At 44.8% G+C, this 20600-nt stretch overlaps 1 protein-coding gene across 3 annotated transcripts in view; it reads left to right on the forward strand.

Annotated features, from left to right (window-relative positions):
- Positions 1-1162: 1162 nt before the first annotated feature.
- LPIN1 (lipin 1) overlaps positions 1163-20600 on the forward strand; it is a 122953-nt gene continuing 103515 nt past the window's right edge. For 2 of the 3 annotated variants that reach the window (XM_072143596.1, XM_072143601.1), the window contains exon 1: positions 1163-1371. In XM_072143596.1, coding sequence (XP_071999697.1) covers positions 1231-1371 — 141 coding nt within the window. In that variant the 5' untranslated portion in view covers positions 1163-1230. The remainder of the gene's footprint in view (positions 1372-20600) is intronic. The other variant, XM_072143598.1, reaches the window with a different exon arrangement.

Here is a 20600-nt window from a genome sequence, read left to right on the forward strand (position 1 = left end):
GGGATGTCACCCCTCAATTCAGGTAGGAGGGTGGTGCCCTAGGCAAGCGCCTACACTTGTCTACCCAGTGCTACAGGAAGATAATAGCAAAATAGCAATAACAGGTGACCCTTCTTCAGACTGCAGGTTGTGAGATCTGACAAACTCAATGGATATCTAAAATCTCTTTGGTCATGCAAGATAAGACAAATAAAAGGGTAATTAAACTGTCCTACTAGGAGTTAGAGATTGTACTGGCTCTAGTTGCCCATGTGATGCTGTTCTGAGGCATCATGGGATTGATAACAGAAAACGCTGGTAGTGTGAAATCTTCACATAATGTTAAAGTGTGGCCATACCACAAAAAAGGCAGCCAGGATTATCACTATGCACTATGTACATTACAATCAGATAAAAAGTGCAGGCAATGGAAATGATTCAGGGTTTATTTTTAATGAGGTGTGCTGTGGTCATGGCATCATCACTGCGCCTCTGTATATACATACAAATATAGCTTCTTTCTTGTCTTTATAACTCCTCCACGACAAAGAAAGATCATATCTTTTAAAGAAATGAGTTGAATTAGGAAATTCCATCTTTACGCAGTCAACACTAGAGGGAGCTCCGGAGCAGAAGCAACTGAATGTGCAATCAGTGGTCGCCCAGACATGAAGTCAAGTGGGTTCTAAGCAACAGAAGTATAAAAACCTTTAAAATATACTAGGGTAGAGGGACAGGAAGCAAAAATAAGAATTGAATCTACATTTGTAAAAAAAAGCTATTTATATGGTTATTGCACCTGACCTACGGTAAGCAAAACAGCTTGGTGCCCCCTCCAGCACCTGTGACATAGAACCCGTCATAAGTTATGTAATAGACAAGATGGCAGCTCCCTGATATACAGAGAAGTGACATGCGATATCATTTGTCTTGAATTGTTTGAGACGCCTCATTGAGAAGACTCTGGGAGAGAAGTCCCCGGTGTTGTGTGCTCTGCAGCCCGGGCTTTGTGGATGAACCCGACCCGGCCGGTGCAGTGGAATACTTGAAGAGTCAGTTGTAAGGAAAGAGTGTGCTGGCCGCAGGTCTCAGATTTCTGGGTTAGCTGCCATTCCAAGAACTTGTGCAGGTAAAATTAGCAAGCAAACACCATCAGCGTAAATACGTTCCCCCCGAGTCTTCATTGTCAATTCCCTGAGTGCAGAATGCTGGATCACAGCAATAAACTGCGCACATTGTAGCCCACCCAGGATGGATGTAAACCCTAGCGAAGATTTATCCAAAGACCACCCCGAGAAAGAAGCACAGGATGATAATGCTGAAGACCACCTAGAGGAGAAAAGGCTGACACTAGCGGGAATACCCCTGGGTCTGGAGTACCACTGGTCCTGGGTAATGTAGTCCAATTCTCTGCTCTGCACCCGCTACAACATAAGTGCAATATGCAATGGATATTCTGTAGTAAAGGTAGCAAAGACTTCTGGGGGATTTATACTTACTAAACTAATGATCTATGGAAAAACACAGATAACAACTAGTAATGAATTATTTATTTTTATCAACTAAGTTATTTATCAATAACAAATGTATATATTTTATATCTCTATCTATCTCATATCTATCTATCTTACATCTATCTATCTATCTATCTATCTATCTATCTTACATCTATCTATCTATCTATCTATCTTACATCTATCTTACATCTATCTATCTATCTATCTATAAACAGGAGATCCACTGCACTGGCCCGGTCTATCTTATCTATCTATCTATCTATCATCTATCTATCTGTATATCTATCACCTATCTATCTGTATATCTATCTATCTATCATCTATCTCATCTATCTATCTATCTATCTATCTATCTATCTATCTATCTATCTATCTATCTATCTATCTCATCTATCTATCTATCTCATATCTATCTATCTATCTCATATCTTTCTATCTATCTCATATCTATCTCTCATATCTATCTATCTATCATCTATCTCATCTATCTATCTATCTATCTCATCTATCTATCTATCTCATATCTTTCTATCTATCTCATATCTATCTCTCATATCTATCTATCTATCTCATATCTATCGATCATCTATCTCATCTATCTATCTCATATCTATCTATCTCATATCTATCGATCATCTATCTCATCTATCTATCTCATATCTATCTATCTATATATCTATCTCATATCTATCTATCTATCTTATCTATTTGATTACTTGTATTTCCCTATCTTATATTTTTCGATTTATTTGCATCATCTCCTAAAAATATTTCTATACATCCAGTTTAGCTAACTAACAACTATGTAGTATAGATATCTACAGCATAGTATGAAATATCTTTCATTATACTGTTTCTATCTATCTATTTATCTATATTGAATCTCTCTCTATCCATCTTTCCATGTATTACATATCTCACTATTTTACATCCTTCTATCATTTATTTAATACAATATCTAACTAATAACCACCATCATATCATATTTATTTATCTATCAAACAATCAATCATACAATATCTATGTATCTGACCCATATATACATAGATATATATATATATATACAGGCAGTCCCCGGGTTACATACAAGATAGGGTCTGGAGGTTTGTTCTTAAGTTGAATTTGTATGTAAGTCGAAACTGTATATTTTATAATGGAAGTTCTACACAATTTTTTTTCTTTTGCCCCAGTGACAATTGGAGTTTCAAAATTTTTGGTGTAATTGGACCAAGAATTATCAATAAAGCTTCATTACAGACACCTTACAGCTGATCATTGCAGTCTGGGACTATAGTAAAGCATCCAGAGAGCTTCACCAGAGGTCACAGGGGGCAGAGGGGTCCGTCTGTAACTATGGGTTGTCTGTAAGTCGGGTGTCCTTAAGTAGGGGACCGCCTGTATATATATATATATATATATATATATATACACACACACACACAGTATATATGTATTTATTTATCTATCTATTGCATGCCTATCTATCTAGTTATATCTATCTATCATATCCAAGGCCGCCCCTAGGAATTAGGGGCCAAGACAAGATTTTTGGCCCCCTTCCCTAACATTTTAGTTTCCCATCTTATACTATTATGTCACATTCCCTTCACAAATTCATTTTCCTATATATAGTTCCCTGCAATTAATTATAGCAATTACAGCACCTCCAATTTATTATATACACATGCCCCGCAGTAGATAAGTATCCCAGCACACATTGCCCCGCAGTAGATAGGTAGCACCTGTACATGCCCACCCCAGTAGATAAGAAGCCCAGCATACACTGCCCCCTAGTAGATAGGTAGCCCAACCTACTCTACCCCCTAGTAGATAGGTAGCCCAGCACACTCTACCCCCTAGTAGATAGGTAGCCCAGCACACTCTACCCCCTAGTAGATAGGTAGCTCAGCACACTCTACCCCCCAGTAGATAGGTAGTCCAGCACACTCTACCCCCCAGTAGATAGGTATCCCAGCACACTCTACCCCCCAGTAGATAGGTAGCCCAGCACACTGTACCCTGCCAGTAGATAGGTAGCCCACAACACTCTACCCCCCCCAGTATATAGGTAGCTCAGCACACTCTACCCGACAGTATATAGGTAGCCCAGCATACTGTGCCCCCAGTAGATTGGTAGCCCAGCACACTTTACCCCCCCAGTAGATAGGTAGCCCAGCACACTCTACCCCCGCCCCCCAGTAGATAGGTAGCCGAGCACACACTGCCCCCCTCACATAAAAAAATAAAATCAATACTCACCTTTTGGCACTCCCACACAGTTCCTCTTCTCCCCGGGATTGGACAGCTGGTGGCCTGTGCAAACACTATGATGCAATTCAACGTCATTGTGTATGCACGGGCTGTTGGCCCTGATCAACGCTAAGTGCGCTTTAGACACCCACATCACTGACTGAGGGCTGGTAGTCAGTCCTGAATTTACCCCCATGATGGCAACAGTGATCATATCGATAGTATCTATTATTGCATTTATTTTATATGTATGTATATGTTAATCTATCGTTATCTATCTATATCTATCTTTAGCTATCTATATATTTACAGCATGTATCGACAGTATTTAATTTCATTCTTTATCCGTGATATCTATCTATTACATCCAATAACATTCAAAATGAACAGTTTTTGGTTTTCCGCTCTTTCAAGGCTTTGATTTTTTTTACTGTCAAAATACTTTTCATATTTATACTTGATCTGATGCATTCAAAGGCATTTTAAGACATGTATCAGAGGCTACCAGACAAATACTTAAATAAATGGAAGATATGAGAATTGTAAGGATAAGTAACTATATGAAACTCATGATAGATCCGGAGGGAGCCGAGGGGATGGGTTTGGACCATACAGTGGTGCATGATGCACTAGTTTATTATACATCCCCCCCACAAAAAAAAAAGTATCAAGCCTTATATGTTAGGAATGTTCATTATATATAATAGTAACATACACATTTATTAGTAAAGACTTGCTAAGTTTCCGCTGGTAGCATCTGTCCCAACCTTCTTCAATACCAGACTATAGCCCACCCTGAAAGTATTTAACATGTTGTATGGATATGAATCCAGGGATCTCCATACCTTAGGTACCTCTCTAACAGCTCTAATAATAGTGTCCTGAGGAAAAAAAACTCCACATAACTAGGTTATTTCCTGCTACCATATCCAAAACTGACTATTTATATGCAATCTCTCTGGAATCTGTCTTGTTGGAGCAAGACAGACTAGACTCAGAGGTCACATTTCATAGAAGTCTATGGAATGGAGAGTGGGAGTAGAGTGCAGTCACTGGTGGTAAAAGTAAGGCTTTAACCTCCCCCCCAGTAGATAGGTATCTCAGAACACTCTACCACCCCTGTATATAGGTAGCCCAGCACCCTCTACCCCCCCTGTATATAGGTAGCCCAGCACCCTCTATCCCCCAGTAGATAGGTAGCCGAGCACACATTGCTCCAGCACAAAAAAAAAATAAAATCAATTGGAGCAAGAGAGTCTAGACTCATAGAGGTCACATTTCATAGAAGTCTATGGAATGGAGAGTGGGAGTAGAATGCAGTCGCTGTTGGTAAAAGTAAGGCTTTACCTCACCCCATGCAAATCAGTAGAAGTCATATCCAAGATCCAAGATCTGGAGAATGTTTGAAGATACTGTAGTCTCTGCCTCAGAGCGTGAGACGCATTCTTTGACAGGGGACGGGTAGACCTATGACTTGTCCTAGTATACACATCTCTGTAACTCTACACCCGAAGGACCTCCCCAGTCTGCAAAGTTATAGAGAGATAATGTACATTTACAAAGGGAAAAAATAAATAAATCTTAAAACACTGCTCAACTAATATACTGTATACTAATAACTAATATACTGTACAATATCAGCTGCTTCAGGAGTACTTGAATATATATTATCCTCAATATTAAGTAGATCTTAAAGGAAATCTACCATTTAAAAAGAATAAAAAACACCTACACATACTTACCTTCGCTCCTCTTTATCTTGATCCCAGCAGAATTCTTCGCTAGGCTTGGCACTCCGGGATCACCTAGAATAGAAAGTTATAATTAACAGGACGGAGCGTGGAAACAAGATGTCCGCTGCACCAGGCTGATAATTATACAGCCTTCCTGATGTCACTTCCCTCTCCAACGTGTAAGAGGGAGGTGTGCGGGCGTGCATAATTAGCATCCCGGATCAACGGATATCTTGTCCCCACTCTCCGGGCTGCTAATTATAACTTTCTTTTCTAGGTGATCCAGGGGTGTCCAGCATAGTGACAGACAGCACCGGGATCAAGTTGAAGAGGAGGACAAGTGAGTATGTGTAGGTGTTTTTTAGTTTTTATAAAGGGTAGATTTCATTTAAGTGTCCCCAATACACATTAGATAGCTGAATGGCCATTTTGCTATCTCTCCCATCTTATTATACAATGATTAAGAATTATACATGTGATTCCTCGCTGATTTCGTGAATTTGTCCACAGTCTATAATTTCAAAGGTACCGTAGATCAATTTTAACATCGAGAGATCCAGAAAATCACATTGTATGAATTATATAAATTTACTTGCATTTTGCTGAGAGAAAGTATTTTATACCCTACCAAGAGTTCTGGCTCCTACAGACCAATAAGACCTAATCTTAAAGGAAATGAACCAGCGAAAAAGCAAAATAACACCTAGAAATAATCACCTCTGCTCCTCTTCATCTTGATCCTGGAGCTGTCCACCGCAAGTCTTGACACGCCGGGATCACCTAGAAAAGAAAGTTATAATCACTTGTATATTATTATTATTATTACCCTGCGCAGCATGGAGAGAGGGAACAAGATTTCCTGCGCTTTGGGCTGCTAATTGTGCACGTCCCTGCGCCTTTCGCGCGACTTCACCAGGCTCTCCCCATCAGCTCCATAAAGATTAATGGAGCAGAACGGTCTGACGGACGACGAGGGGTCCGATGGAGGTACATGGGACCTCATGGGACCCCTCGTTTTCATGAACTGTGGGGGTCTCATCACTAAGACCCCCACTGATCAGCAAGTTAGGCCCTATCCCGTGGATAGGACCTAACCTTTGTTCGTGGGAAAACCCCTTTAAGGTCATGGTGTGGCCTAGCCAGCCTCCAGACCTTACACCCATAGAAAACTTATGGAGGGAGCTGAAGCTCCGAGTTGCCAGGTGACAGCCCCAAACTCTTAATGATTTAGAGATCTGCAAAGAGGAGAGACCAAAATTCCTCCTGACATGTTCGCAAACTTCATCAACTCCAAAAAACATCTGACAGCTGTGCTACCAACAAGGGTTTTTCCACCAAGTATTATGTCTTGCCAGAGCCAAAATGCAATTACATTTTTATAATTTATACAATGTTATTTTCCAGATTTTTTAAGATAGATATTAGCTTTTCATCTAATGTGTGAATTACTCTTTAGCTGGATCTCCCATCTTGTGTAGTAGACTATACTAGGGGTTGGTGATGCCAGCAGGTGCAGAGGTTGGGACAGGGGGACAAGCAGGGGTCTTGCTGACTTCCTGCCAGGATATACTCTTTTGAGGGATTAAGTGGCACATGCCGGGCTCTAAACTGCTAGTATAGTCCCCAAGGACATAGGATATCTCCATAGAAATCTAAGAACACCTCTCGTCATACGGACAAGCCTATGTACACAAACATCCCCCCGGCCCCATGCAACCACATCCCTCGAGATCAGCACAGAAACTTTCATTTATGTCTACATTAGTAACAAGTAATACAGAGCCTTTTCCTCCTTAAACATATTGTAAATCTTGATAACCATCATCTCTTTTCTACATGACATGACAGCTACATCTGAAATAGGAATAGGGTATTTACTATGTAAGAAGACATTTCACCTGGATAGTACTGGAAGTAATCAAATACACAAGTCATGGAGATACAATCTACTCGTAGCCGTGTCCGTGACTCCTACGTCAAACAGGGGTAAGTGTTTTCCAGCAAAACGACATCCATGTTACAGGAGGGGAGAGAAAGATGTCCGGTAAAGAAGCCTCGTAATATCTGCATGAAGCCTCTAACCTAGAAATAAGGAACAGCTTTGTAGTATTTGTCCTGAAGAAGAGCCAGGACTTCCCTCTGGCTGCGTCATTGTGAATTTATATGTAAAATTCTTCCTTTTCTCATGGACATTTATATATTCTGCTTATTCCTCTATCTTTTAATTCCTAAATTATCCTTTTCATAAGACTTACATATAAATCTATAGTTGTAGCAGGACCGAGTTAATGTAAACGCATGGGGTTTTATGTTTTTTGTGTAATGATAAACGGACTTTGGAGACTAGGTTTTCCAGATTTGACTTAGGCTACATTCACATGGCCGTATGGGGGACGTATATACGGCTGATGTATATACGCCAGATATACGTCCCCACAGGCTGGCAATGGGCGCACTGCGCCGTATGGGAGCGGTATGGTGCATCACACGTGCGGCACCGTACCGTTCCATACCCGGGAGAAAGATAGGTCCTATCTATCCTTGGAATACGGCGCCGCGCGCCATATATATCGCTATGGAGAGGGCAGGGGTGAGCAGCGCCCAGGTACAACAGGCACACTGTCGTGTGAATGAAGCCTAAGACTATTATGTACCCAGATTTGGTATTTCTGGGGCCCTAAGCAAAGCTCTGTCTAGAGAGGGCCTCAAATGTATAACTATGAATGGCAAAAAAGTAATCTATTGTTCCCTACCCTGTCATTACTCTTGAAGGGGTATTCTTATTTCAGTAAATTAATCATATTGGTTTTATGATAAAAAGTTATATAATTTTCCAATATACTTTCTGTATCAATTCTTCACGGTTTTGTAGATCTCCGCTTGCTGTCATTCTATAGAAAGCTTCTATACTTACTTCCAGTGGAAAGAAATCTGACCATGGTCACACAGGTGCACGGCTCGTTAGTATCATAGAGAGTAATCAGAGCCGTGTGATATAACGAGCCGTGCACCTGTGTGACCATGGTCAGATTTCTGCCCACTAGAAGTAAATATAGAAGCAGCAAGCAGAGATCTAGAAAAGTGTCAAGAATTGAAACAGAAAGTATATTGGAAAATTGTATACATTTTTACAAACAATAACATTAATTTGCAGAAATGGGAACACCCCTTTAACTGTATCAGCGCCTGGAGAATGCCAAGACATCACATAGGCAGATAGAAAGTGCACCATGTCTGCCTTATTAAATCAATAATTTAATAAGAGTTTGTAGCTTACAAAGTTTAATTTACTCCAGATTCCGGTGTCTGTAACTATGGGTTGTCTGTAAGTCGGGTGTCCTTAAGTAGGGGACCGCCTGTATATTGTAGCAGATTTGCTGTATTGTGGCTGTGCACCTCCCCTCCTGTAAATCCCCAAAACACAGTGTGAATATGGATATGACTCAAAAACCTGCATCCTTAAATCTCTTTTTTTTCATTAGCTTTATAGATTTCTCCAAGTCTATACTAAAAGTTTAAATCCAACCCAGCTTTACCTACTACCTGTGCGGGACACCTGCCCACGCCCCCCAGATATCACAAGGAAACTGCAGTGTACATGAGGTGCACATGTGCATGTGGCATAGATGGAGCGGAGACCCGTCCCGGCCCTGCCATCCAAATAAGGGGTCAGATCTTAAACCTATTTTTACTTCAGCGTAGTACAGGTTAGTGTTTCCCTGTTCTCTGAAGTGGTGAGGAGTCTGAAATTTTCCACTATGAAGCACATGTGTATATACATATTACACGTTCATACCTCACACACACACAGCGCTACACATTCACTGCTATATGTATTGCTTCACAACTGCAAATATAAAAGGAAAACATTATCACAAAAAAATCTGAATAATAACTATCTCTTCAAGAGTGCTTATAAGCCTGCGAGTCCTCCTTCCCATACTATCTTCTACAGGAAGCCTGTGAGTCCTGCTTTCTCCACCCGCTCATAGAAGAAGCCTGTGAGTCCTGCTTTCTCCCCCCACTTATAGAGGAAGCCTGTGAGTCCTGCTTTTTCCACTCACTTATAGTAAAAGCCTGTGAGTCCTGCTTTCCCTGCTCACTCATAGAGGAAGCCTGTGAGTCCTGCTTTCTCCACTCACTTATAGTAAAAGCCTGTGAGTCCTGCTTTCCCTGCTCACTCATAGAGGAAGCCTGTGAGTCCTGCTTTCTCCACTCACTTATAGAGGAAGCCTGTGAGTCCTGCTTTTTCCACTCACTTATAGTAAAAGCCTGTGAGTCCTGCTTTCCCTGCTCACTCATAGAGGAAGCCTGTGAGTCCTGCTTTCTCCACTCACTTATAGAGGAAGCCTGTGAGTCCTGCTTTCTCCACTCACTTATAGAGGAAGCCTGTGAGTCCTGCTTATTCCACTCACTTAAAGAGGAAGCCTGTGAGTCCTGCTTTCTCCACCCACTCATAGAAGAAGCCTGTGAGTCCTGCTTCCTCCACTCACTTATAGAGGAATCCTGTGAGTACTGCTTTCCCCGCTCACTCAAAGAGAAAGCCTGTGAGTCCTACCTTCTCCACCCACTTATAGAGGAAGCCTGTGAGTCCTGCTTTTTCCACTCACTTATAGTAAAAGCCTGTGAGTCCTGCTTTCCCTGTTCACTCATAGAGGAAGCCTATGAGTCCTGCTTTCTCCACTCACTTATAGAGGAAGCCTGTGAGTCCTGCTTTCTCCACTCACTTATAGAGGAAGCCTGTGAGTCCTGCTTATTCCACTCACTTAAAGAGGAAGCCTGTGAGTCCTACCTTCTCCACCCACTTATAGAGGAAGCCTGTGAGTCCTGCTTTTTCCACTCACTTATAGTAAAAGCCTGTGAGTCCTGCTTTCCCTGTTCACTCATAGAGGAAGCCTTTGAGTCCTGCTTTCCCGGCTCACTTGTAGTGAAAGCCTGGGAGTCCATTTTTCCCTCCTCACTCATAGTGGAAGACTGTGAGTCCTGCTTTCTCTGCCAACTCTTAGAAGAAACCTATTAGTCCTGCTTTGCCCGTCCTCTCATGGAGGAAGCCTGTGAGTCCTGCTTTCTGCACTCACTCATAGAAAAACCCAGAGAGTCCCACTTTCCCTGCTTTTCATTATATACATCCATCCTTATACTGAGCTCATTGTTCCATTATATACAACCCTCATATAAAGATCTTCCCCATTTATTTTATACATCCCCCATGTATAGATTCCTCGCCTGTTCTATTATATTCGCCCCCCCCCCCCAAAAAAAAGCTCCATGCGGCTGTTGCATGGAGCAAGTATAGAGTGTCTGTGATCCGACTAGGTACACACAGGACCGGAGACGAGACGCACTGAGAATGCTGGCAAGCCGGAGAGTGAGGTCGGATGGAGGAGGCGGGGTGGGCAGTGCATTAGAGGGGCACAAGGCGGGGTGGGCAGTAGAAATGGCTGGCAGGAGGCGGGGTGGGCAGTAGAAATGGCTGGCAGGAGGCGGGGTGGGCAGTGCATTAGAGGGGCACAAGGCAGGGTGGGCAGTAGAAATGGCTGGCAGGAGCCGGGGTGGGCAGTGCATTAGAAGTGCACCAGGCAGGGTGGGCAGTAGAAATGGCTGGCAGGAGGCGGGGTGGGCAGTAGAAATGGAACAGGAGGTGTGGTTTCTTGACTGCATGTTTGAGCTACCCCACCTCCTTGACTGCATCTTGGGCATGAATAAAAGTCATTTTTGGAGAAATTAAGCAGCATTACCCACCTGTAAAACCACGTTCTGAGGATTTCCAACCTGCTGGACAGGGTACAGTTTGCGGATTTGAAGGGCTACATGTGGTGACAGATTCCCTTTAATAAGCAATAGTGATGATTCTGTGATAATCACATACGGTTTCTTCTGATGTTTACAATGTCGGGTTCATGCCCCCCCGTGTGTCGTACAATTTACAAGTGTCAATATGTTTAGATATCACTTCAGCACCAGCATCTAATTGGCACCAATTACCTTTCCTGCTCCCCTTAGTAATATGAGTGGAGTCACATTTTATTACAGTAGATTTATAATTAGATCACAATTTGCATCGCTCAGTATAGAATAATTTATGACGCACTAAAAAATTTCACATAAACAACGTGTCTCGTGTCTTGTGAGAAAGTACCGCAACTGATGTGCTTATACATGTTTACAAACCATTGCAGGATATCCCATTCATGCATTGTGGACTACAGCCAATCACAGTTTATCCTCTGAGATCTCTGGATTTGGGGGAGAGGTAGTGGGACACACAGCTTAAAGTGTTCACTTCCCCTGCACAGAGGACATGGCACATTAGATAATGACCATTGAAATTACTAGTTTGTATGCGTCTCAGGTCACCAAGTGCAAAACTATTTTTGCTGCTTACATCTCATGCCCGACCAAGGAGACTAAGGAGATTTTGCACAAACTGTGCAAAAGTTTTAGGCAGATGTGAAAATAAACAGAGGACTTTTGCAGGAGCTCAGCCGGAAGGTTGTCCCAAGCACCTTGAATGGAGAACATCCTCGTAGCTGCGTGCTCTCGTTCATCCGTCCGTCCGGCCTCGGCCTCGTCCGAGGCCGGAGCTACTGCGCATGCGCAGTAGCCGGCTTGTCGGACGAGGGCGCGCAGCTACGAGGAGCTGCGCGCTGCACGCAACAGGGTAGGAGGAGTAATGAGGCTACCGGGGCGTGGAGTAGCCGCACTGTGTAGCCTCGTGCCCGGCTACTCCACGCCCCAGTAGCCGCATAACGAAATTTACATATTAGTTCAATAAAGTGTACCAAAAGTTAGCGGGGACGTGAGGATTAGCTCTAAAAAGGGCTATCCTCTAACTAGCATTGAATATTATTGCAATATCTTGTGAAGATTTAAGTTGTAAGATGATGCTGTATAAATACTGCAATGTTCTTATATTCTCCTTATACAGTGATCTATACTGCTGGAAAGTGATATACAAGATCTTTTGTTTGTTTGTGTTCAAAACCAAATAAAAATTTATCTTATTTAAAAAAAAAGGGCTATCCTCACGTCCCTTACATCCACCTACCACCCAATCTACCTTTATAGGTAGAATCGTGGTGGTAGATTCCCTTTAAGTGTTAGTTTAGCTAACAGCTATTCCTCCCAATCTGCAATGCACATATATGCTCATCTCAGCCGAGAGTGCATGTACCCTCCATAAAAATATTGGAGTAATCTGTTCCCAGACTTTTGTCCAGCGTGGGGCACTTGTTTTAGGGTAGTAAAACGGTTGTGATTTATAACCGTATTATGGACACAAATCATGTTCTAATAACCCTAAATAGCAGCATGACTGAATTAATAACTTTATTTACATACACATATAGAAATGTTAACAAGTGTTAGCTCTAATTGACTAATTGCTATAGAAGGGACAAATGGGGTAATTGCCCTATGATCCTTCTTCCTTGCAAGGTCCAGTAGAAATACAGATTCGGGAACATGGGGGAAAATTTTTAGGAAGTGTCTGAGAGCAGAACTGTTCTAGTTGTCCTTGACAGCCAATCAAAGCTCTGCTTTCATTTCCCCACAGCTGTTCATAAAATGGAAGCTGAGCTCTGATTGGTTGCCATGGGCAACTTGAACAGTTCTGATAAATCTCCCCCATGGACTGTTATGAGATATAGTACTATGACAATTTTGGGTACAGGGCACACATTCCTACACATGACCTTGGGTCTAAGGTCACATCAATATAAACTTGGTGACCATCTGTAACATGGCCAGAAGGACTTTTGTAACCACAAGGCCGCTCTGTATTATTTGATTACTCAGCAAATAATAGAAAAGCCCAAGAATGAACCCACCCCAACCAAATAATTCTAAAAGAAATAAGCACAGCCCATGTAACATAATACAACACTATTATCTTGTACTGTGTGTTCAGCTTTTATAACCTGAGTGCAATGTAGATATTACATGTACTAATCCCACCCCGGCTGTGTATATAGCAATTACATACCAATCATAGATGAAGTGGAAGAGACAATATTAACATAAAACACTTGCACAATATTGCGGCACATTATTCTGGTGGAGTGTGCGGTATTTTTCCCTGTGGTTACAGTAAATTAATAGTATATTAATTAGTCCTTAATTATCTGTTATGCTCAATATGTGGTTATGCCATTAAGGAAACACTTTCTAATCTTCCTTGTTAAGAGCCTAATTAAAATTGTTAACACATCACAACATAAAAAATATCAGTGCGGATCATGGATTTCAGATGAGTTCAATATAATTCATCAACATATGTTTTCATTTGATTGTGATTATAAAAAGTATCCTGTGGAGGTAAAGCTCCTACTCCATCTCTCCTAGCAGGAAGTCACAGCAGGAGGGGAAGCCATAGATTTCCTCTGTAGTGAGGGTGAAAAAGACTATCGAGTCCCTATAGCAGAAATAGTCACAGAAATGCCCCCACGATAATAACAGATGCCAGTCACAGTGTCCATATTACAGACACATTCACCATTTACTCAGAGCCTACAGGCAGAGTGACCTGGACCTGCCTCTATAGCTCATACAGTGGAAATGTTGGTATAAGTGCCCACATGGCAGAAATAACATTGTGTGAGAGAAAAGAATAGTGACCAACATAGAAATGGTAGCCTCAGTGCCCCTTAGAATGGCCAACATAGTAGAGGTAGCATTAGTGCCCACATAGCAGAAATATAGTGAACAACATAGTAGCGCCAACCTCAGTGCCCACCTAGCAGAAGTGACAGCCTTGCAGTGCTGGGGTCCTGGGTTCAAGTCCGATTCTGCAAAGAGTTTGTATGTAGAGATGAACGAGCACTAAAATGCTCGGGTACTCGTTATTCGAGACGAACTTTTCCCGATGCTCGAGTGCTCGTTTCGAGTAACGAGCCCCATTGAAGTCAATGGGAGACTCGAGCATTTTTCAAGGGGACCAAGGCTCTGCACAGGGAAGCTTGGCCAAACACCTGGGAACCTCAGAAAAGGATGGAAACACCACGGAAATGGACAGGAAACAGCAGGGGCAGCATGCATGGATGCCTCTGAGGCTGCTTAATCGCACCATTATGCCAAAATTATGGGCAACAGCATGGCCATGACAGAGTGACAGAATGAAGCTAGATAGCATCTAAAACATCCAATAATTGACCCTGACACTATAGGGGACGGCATGCAGAGGCAGCGGCAGCAGCGGCAGGCTAGAGAGTGGCATGGCGACATACCCTAAATGGACTCAGGCTTCAAACCAATGGGTGGCAGAGAGGAACCAAAGGAGGTGAGCAAGAAGCGCTCAAATAAAATCGGTACATGATAAAAGTTTGCCAGTATATTTTGTGGATTACACAGCAGGGTGGCGACAAAGTTAACATGGAAGCCATGAAAACAATCCAAAATTCTGCCTGACACAGCTCGTTTGATAAGGGGACCATGTATGGAGGCAGTGAACTAGTAGTAGATTAAAGGTGCTGCAGTTAAAACTATGTTAGTTGGATCTTGGCATGGAGCTGGCGCTCCGCTGCCAGGCGAGCTTTCGCCAATCCAAGCCCCTGTCTCTAGGCTACTCCCCAAACAGCACTTCTAAGAACCTTTTGTATAAGATCAAGTGTAGTAGCGTTCTTATAAGTTTGGGATATGGCGGGTGAGGGGAATGTAAACATCTGCGCAAGAAGCGCTGAAATAATATTGGTAAATGATAAAAGTTTACCAGTATATTTTGTGGATAACACAGCTGGGTGGCGACAAAGTTAACAAGTTTGATGTGGAATGCCCTGTAATAGCTCTTGGGCGGTGTGCCTTTTATCACCTAGGCTCAGCAGTTTGAGCACCGCCTGCTCTCGCTTAGCGACGGCACTGCTGCTGTGCCTAGAGCTACCGACTGATGGCGCCATGCCCACGGATGGTAATTCGGAAGAGGAGGAGGTGGAGGAGGGGTGGGAGGAGGAGGAGGCATAGTAGGCCTGAAACACCTGGACCGAGGTAGGCCCCGCAATCCTCTGCGTCGGCAGTATATGACCAGCCCCAGGGTCAGACTCGGTCCCAGCCTGCACCAAGTTAAGTGTAGTAGCGTTCTTATAAGTTTGGAATATGGCGGGTGAGGGGAATGTAAACAGATGCGCAAGAAGCGCTGAAATAATATCCGTAAATGGTAAAAGTTTGCCAGTATATTTTGAGGATTACACAGCAGGGTGGCGACAAAGTTAACAAGTTTGTTGTGGAAGCCATGAAAACAACCCAAAATTCTGCCTGACACAGCACGTTTGATAAGACGGCCATGTATGGAGGCAGTGAACTAGTAGTAGATTAAAGGTGCTGCAGTTAAAACTATGTTAGTTGGTTCTTGGCATGGAGCTGGCGCTCCGCTGCCAGGCGAGCTTTCGCCAATCCAAGCCCCTGTCTCTAGGCTACTCCCCAAACAGCACTTCTAAGAACCTTTTGTATAAGATCAAGTGTAGTAGCGTTCTTATAAGTTTAGGATATGGCGGGTGAGGGGAATGTAAACAGATGTGCAAGAAGCGCTGAAATAATATCCGTAAATGGTAAAAGTTTGCCAGTGTATTTTGTGGATAACACAGCAGGGTGGCGACAAAGTTAACAACTTTGATGTGGAATCCATGAAAACAACCCAAATTTCGGCCTGACACACCTCGTTTGATAAAGGGACGATGTATGGAGGCAGCTATATGGACGACTTTTGGAGGTAGCAATGGAGACAACGTGTGGAGGCTGCTATGGAGACAATTCAATTTGGATAGTGCCTGTATGTGGCAGTCCAAAAAAGTTTTCAAACCAGAGGAGCAGGTAGGTGGCCCTCCATAAAAATGGAATAGATTGAGTGCCTGTATGTGGCAGTCCAAAAAAGTTTTCAAACCAGAGGAGCAGGTAGGTGGCCCTCCATAAAAATGGAATAGATTGAGTGCCTGTATGTGGCAGTCCAAAAAAAGTTTTCAAACCAGAGGAGCAGGTAGGTGGCCCTCCATAAAAATTGAATAGATTGAGTGCCTGTATGTGGCAGTCCAAAAAAGTTTTCAAACCAGAGGAGCAGGTAGGTGGCCCTCCAGAAAAATGGAATAGATTGAGTGCCTGTATGTGGCAGTCCAAAAAAGTTTTCAAACCAGAGGAGCAGGTAGGTGGCCCTCCATAAAAATGGAATAGATTGAGTGCCTGTATGTGGCAGTCCAAAAAAGTTTTCAAACCAGAGGAGCAGGTAGGTGGCCCTCCAGAAAAATGGAATAGATTGAGTGCCTGTATGTGGCAGTCCAAAAAAGTTTTCAAACCAGAGGAGCAGGTAGGTGGCCCTCCAGAAAAATGGAATAGATTGAGTGCCTGTATGTGGCAGTCCAAAAAAGTTTTCAAACCAGAGGAGCAGGTAGGTGGCCCTCCAGAAAAATGGAATAGATTGAGTGCCTGTATGTGGCAGTCCAAAAAGGTTTTCAAACCAGAGGAGCAGGTAGGTGGCCCTCCAGAAAAATTGAATAGATTGAGTGCCTGTATGTGGCACTCCCAAAAATTGTTTAAAACAGAGGACCGGGTTTGTGGCCCTCCATAAAAATTAAATGCATAAAGTACTATAGCTAGAGCCAGTGGGCCCTGTCAAAAAATAGCCAGTTTCCTCTGCTTTACTGTACAAAAAGGAGGAGAAGGAGGAAAATGAGGAGGAGGAGGAGTGGATAAATTATTCAGGTTGAGCTTCCTTCACCTGGTGGAGATTGGAAATTAGGAGAAATCCAGGCTTTATTCATCTTGATAAGCGTCAGCCTGTCAGCGCTGTCAGTCGACAGGCGTGTACGCTTATCGGTGATGATGCCACCAGCTGCACTGAAAACCCGCTCGGACAAGACGCTAGCGGCAGGGCAGGCAAGAACCTCCAAGGCGTACAGCGCCAGTTCGTGCCACATGTCCAGCTTTGAAACCCAGTAGTTGTAGGGAGCTGTGTGATCATTTAGGACGATGGTATGGTCAGCTACGTACTCCCTCACCATCTTTCTGTAAAGATCAGCCCTACTCTGCCGAGACTGGGGACAGGTGACAGTGTCTTGCTGGGGTGACATAAAGCTGGCAAAAGCCTTGTAAAGCGTACCCTTGCCAGTGCTGGACAAGCTGCCTGCTCGCCTACTCTCCCTCGCTACTTGTCCCGCAGAACTACGCACTCTGCCGCTAGCGCTGTCAGAAGGGAAATACTGTTTCAGCTTGTGCACCAGGGCCTGCTGGTATTCATGCATTCTCACACTCCTTTCCTCTCCAGGGATGAGAGTGGAAAGATTTTGCTTGTACCGTGGGTCCAGGAGAGTGAACACCCAGTAATCGGTGCTGGAATAAATTCTTTGAACGCGAGGGTCACGGGATAGGCAGCCTAGCATGAAATCTGCCATATGCGCCAGAGTACCAACGCGTAAGAATTCACTCCCCTCACTGGCCTCACTGTCCATTTCCTCCTCCTCCAACTCCTCTTCTTCTGCCCATACACGCTCAACAGTGAAGGACTCAACAATGGTCCCCTCTTGTGTCTCGCCAACATTCTCCTCCTCTTCCTCCTCATCCTCCTCCACCTCCACCTCCTCCGATATGCGCTGAGAAACAGACCAAAGGGTGCTTAGGCTATCAACAAGGGAATCTTCTTCCCCCGTCTCTTGTGAGGAGCGCAAAGCTTCCGACTTCATGCTGACCAGAGAGTTTTTCAACAGGCCAAGCAGCGGGATGGTGAGGCTGATGATGGCGGCATCGCCACTGACCATCTGTGTTGACTCCTCAAAGTTACTCAGCACCTGACAGATATCAGACATCCACGTCCACTCCTCATTGTAGACTTGAGGAAGCTGACTGACCTGACTACCAGTTCTGGTGGAAGTTGACATCTGGCAGTCTACAATCGCTCGGCGCTGCTGGTAAACTCTGGATAACATGGTCAGTGTTGAATTCCACCTCGTGGGCACGTCGCACAACAGTCGGTGAGCGGGCAGTTGGAGGCGGCGCTGCGCTGCCCTGAGAGTGGCAGCATCTGTGCTGGACTTCCTGAAATGCGCACAGATGCGGCGCACCTTCGTGAGCAAATCAGACAGATTGGGGTATGTCTTGAGGAAACGCTGAACTATCAGATTTAACACATGGGCCAGGCATGGCACATGTGTCAGTCTGCCGAGTTGCAGAGCCGCCACCAGGTTACGGCCGTTGTCACACACAACCATGCCTGGCTTCAGGTTCAGCGGTGCCAGCCACAGATCAGTCTGCGCCGTGATGCCCTGTAATAGTTCTTGGGCGGTGTGCCTTTTATCGCCTAGGCTCAGCAGTTTGAGCACCGCCTGCTGTCGCTTAGCGAAGGCACTGCTGCTGTGCCTAGAGCTACCGACTGATGGCGCCATGCCCACGGATGGTCGTTCGGAGGAGGAGGTGGAGGAGGGGTGGGAGGAGGAGGCATAGTAGGCCTGAAACACCTGGACCGAGGTAGGCCCCGCAATCCTCGGCGTCGGCAGTATATGACCAGCCGCAGGGTCAGACTCGGTCCCAGCCTCCACCAAGTTAACCCAATGTGCCGTCAGCGATATATAGTGGCCCTGCCCGGCAGCACTCGTCCACGTGTCCGTGGTCAGGTGGACCTTGTCAGAAACAGCGTTGGTCAGGGCACGGATTATGTTGTCTGACACGTGCTGGTGCAGGGCTGGGACGGCACATCGGGAAAAGTAGTGGCGGCTGGGGACCGAATACCGAGGGGCGGCCGCCGCCATGAGGCTGCGAAAGGCCTCGGTCTCTACTAGCCTATAGGGCAGCATCTCCAGGCTTAGCAATCTGGAGATGTGCACATTAAGGGCTTGGGCGTGCGGGTGGGTTGCACTATATTTGCGTTTCCGCTCCAGCGTCTGGGGTATGGAGAGCTGAACGCTGGTGGATGCTGTGGAGGATCGTGGAGGCGACGATGGGGTTTTTGTGGCAGGGTCCTGGGCAGGGGGCTGACTATCAGCTGACACAGGGGAAGGAGCAGTGGTGTGCACGGCCGGAGGTGAACGCGCTTGTTGCCACTGAGTGGGGTGTTTAGCATTCATATGCCTGCGCATACTGGTGGTAGTTAAGCTATTAGTGGTGGAACCCCTGCTGATCCTGGTTTGGCAAATGTGGCACACCACGGTCCGTCGGTCATCCGGTGTTTCCTTAAAGAACCTCCAGACTTCTGAAAATCTAGCCCTCGCCGCAGGAGCCCTCGCCACGGGAGCTTCACTAGTTGACACATTTGGCGCTGATGCACCAGCTCTGGCCCTGCCTCTCCGTCTGGCCCCACCACTGCCTCTTCCAACCTGTTCTGGTCAAGGACTCTCCTCCGTCTCAGAAGCACTGTGTTCACCCGGCCTCTCAACCCAGCTTGGGTCTGTCACCTCATCATCCTCCGATCCCTCAGTCTGCTCCCCCCTCGGACTTCCTGCCCTGACAACAACTTCCCCACTGTCTGACAACCGTGTCTCCTCATCGTCGGACACCTCTTTACACACTTCTTCCACTACGTCAACAAGGTCATCATCACCCACAGACTGCGACTGGTGGAAAACCTGGGCATCGGAAAATTGCTCATCAGCAACCGGACAAGTGGTTTGTGACTGTGGGAAGGGTCCAGAAAACAGTTCCTCAGAGTATGCCGGTTCAAATGGCAAATTTTGCTGGGAGGGGGCAGACTGGGGGGGAGGAGGCTGAGGTGCAGGAGCTGGAGGAGTGCCGATTTCGGTAACATGGGTGGACTGCGTGGAAGACTGACTGGTGGACAAATTGCTCGAAGCATTGTCGGCAATCCACGACATCACCTGTTCGCACTGTTCTGGCCTCAACAGTGCTCTACCACGAGTCCCAGTAACTTCAGACATGAACCTAGGGAGTGTAGCTCTGCGGCGTTCCCCTGCTCCCTCATAAGCAGGTGGTGTCTCACCCCGCCCAGGACCACGGCCTCTGACCCCTGCAGTAGTTGGACGCCCACGTCCCCGCCCTCGTCCTCTACCCCTAGCCCTCGGGTTAAACATTTTGAAAATGAAAGTTATAACTTTAATTTTTTTTTAACTTTTTTTTGTGTTTTTTTTTTTTTTGTGTGTTTTTTAGTTTTTAAAACCAAACGATGCTATCCTATTGCTATGGCTATTTTCTAGCC

This window comes from Engystomops pustulosus, chromosome 3 (assembly GCF_040894005.1).
Source record: "Engystomops pustulosus chromosome 3, aEngPut4.maternal, whole genome shotgun sequence".
In the NCBI taxonomy this organism is placed as follows: Eukaryota; Metazoa; Chordata; class Amphibia; order Anura; family Leptodactylidae; genus Engystomops; species Engystomops pustulosus.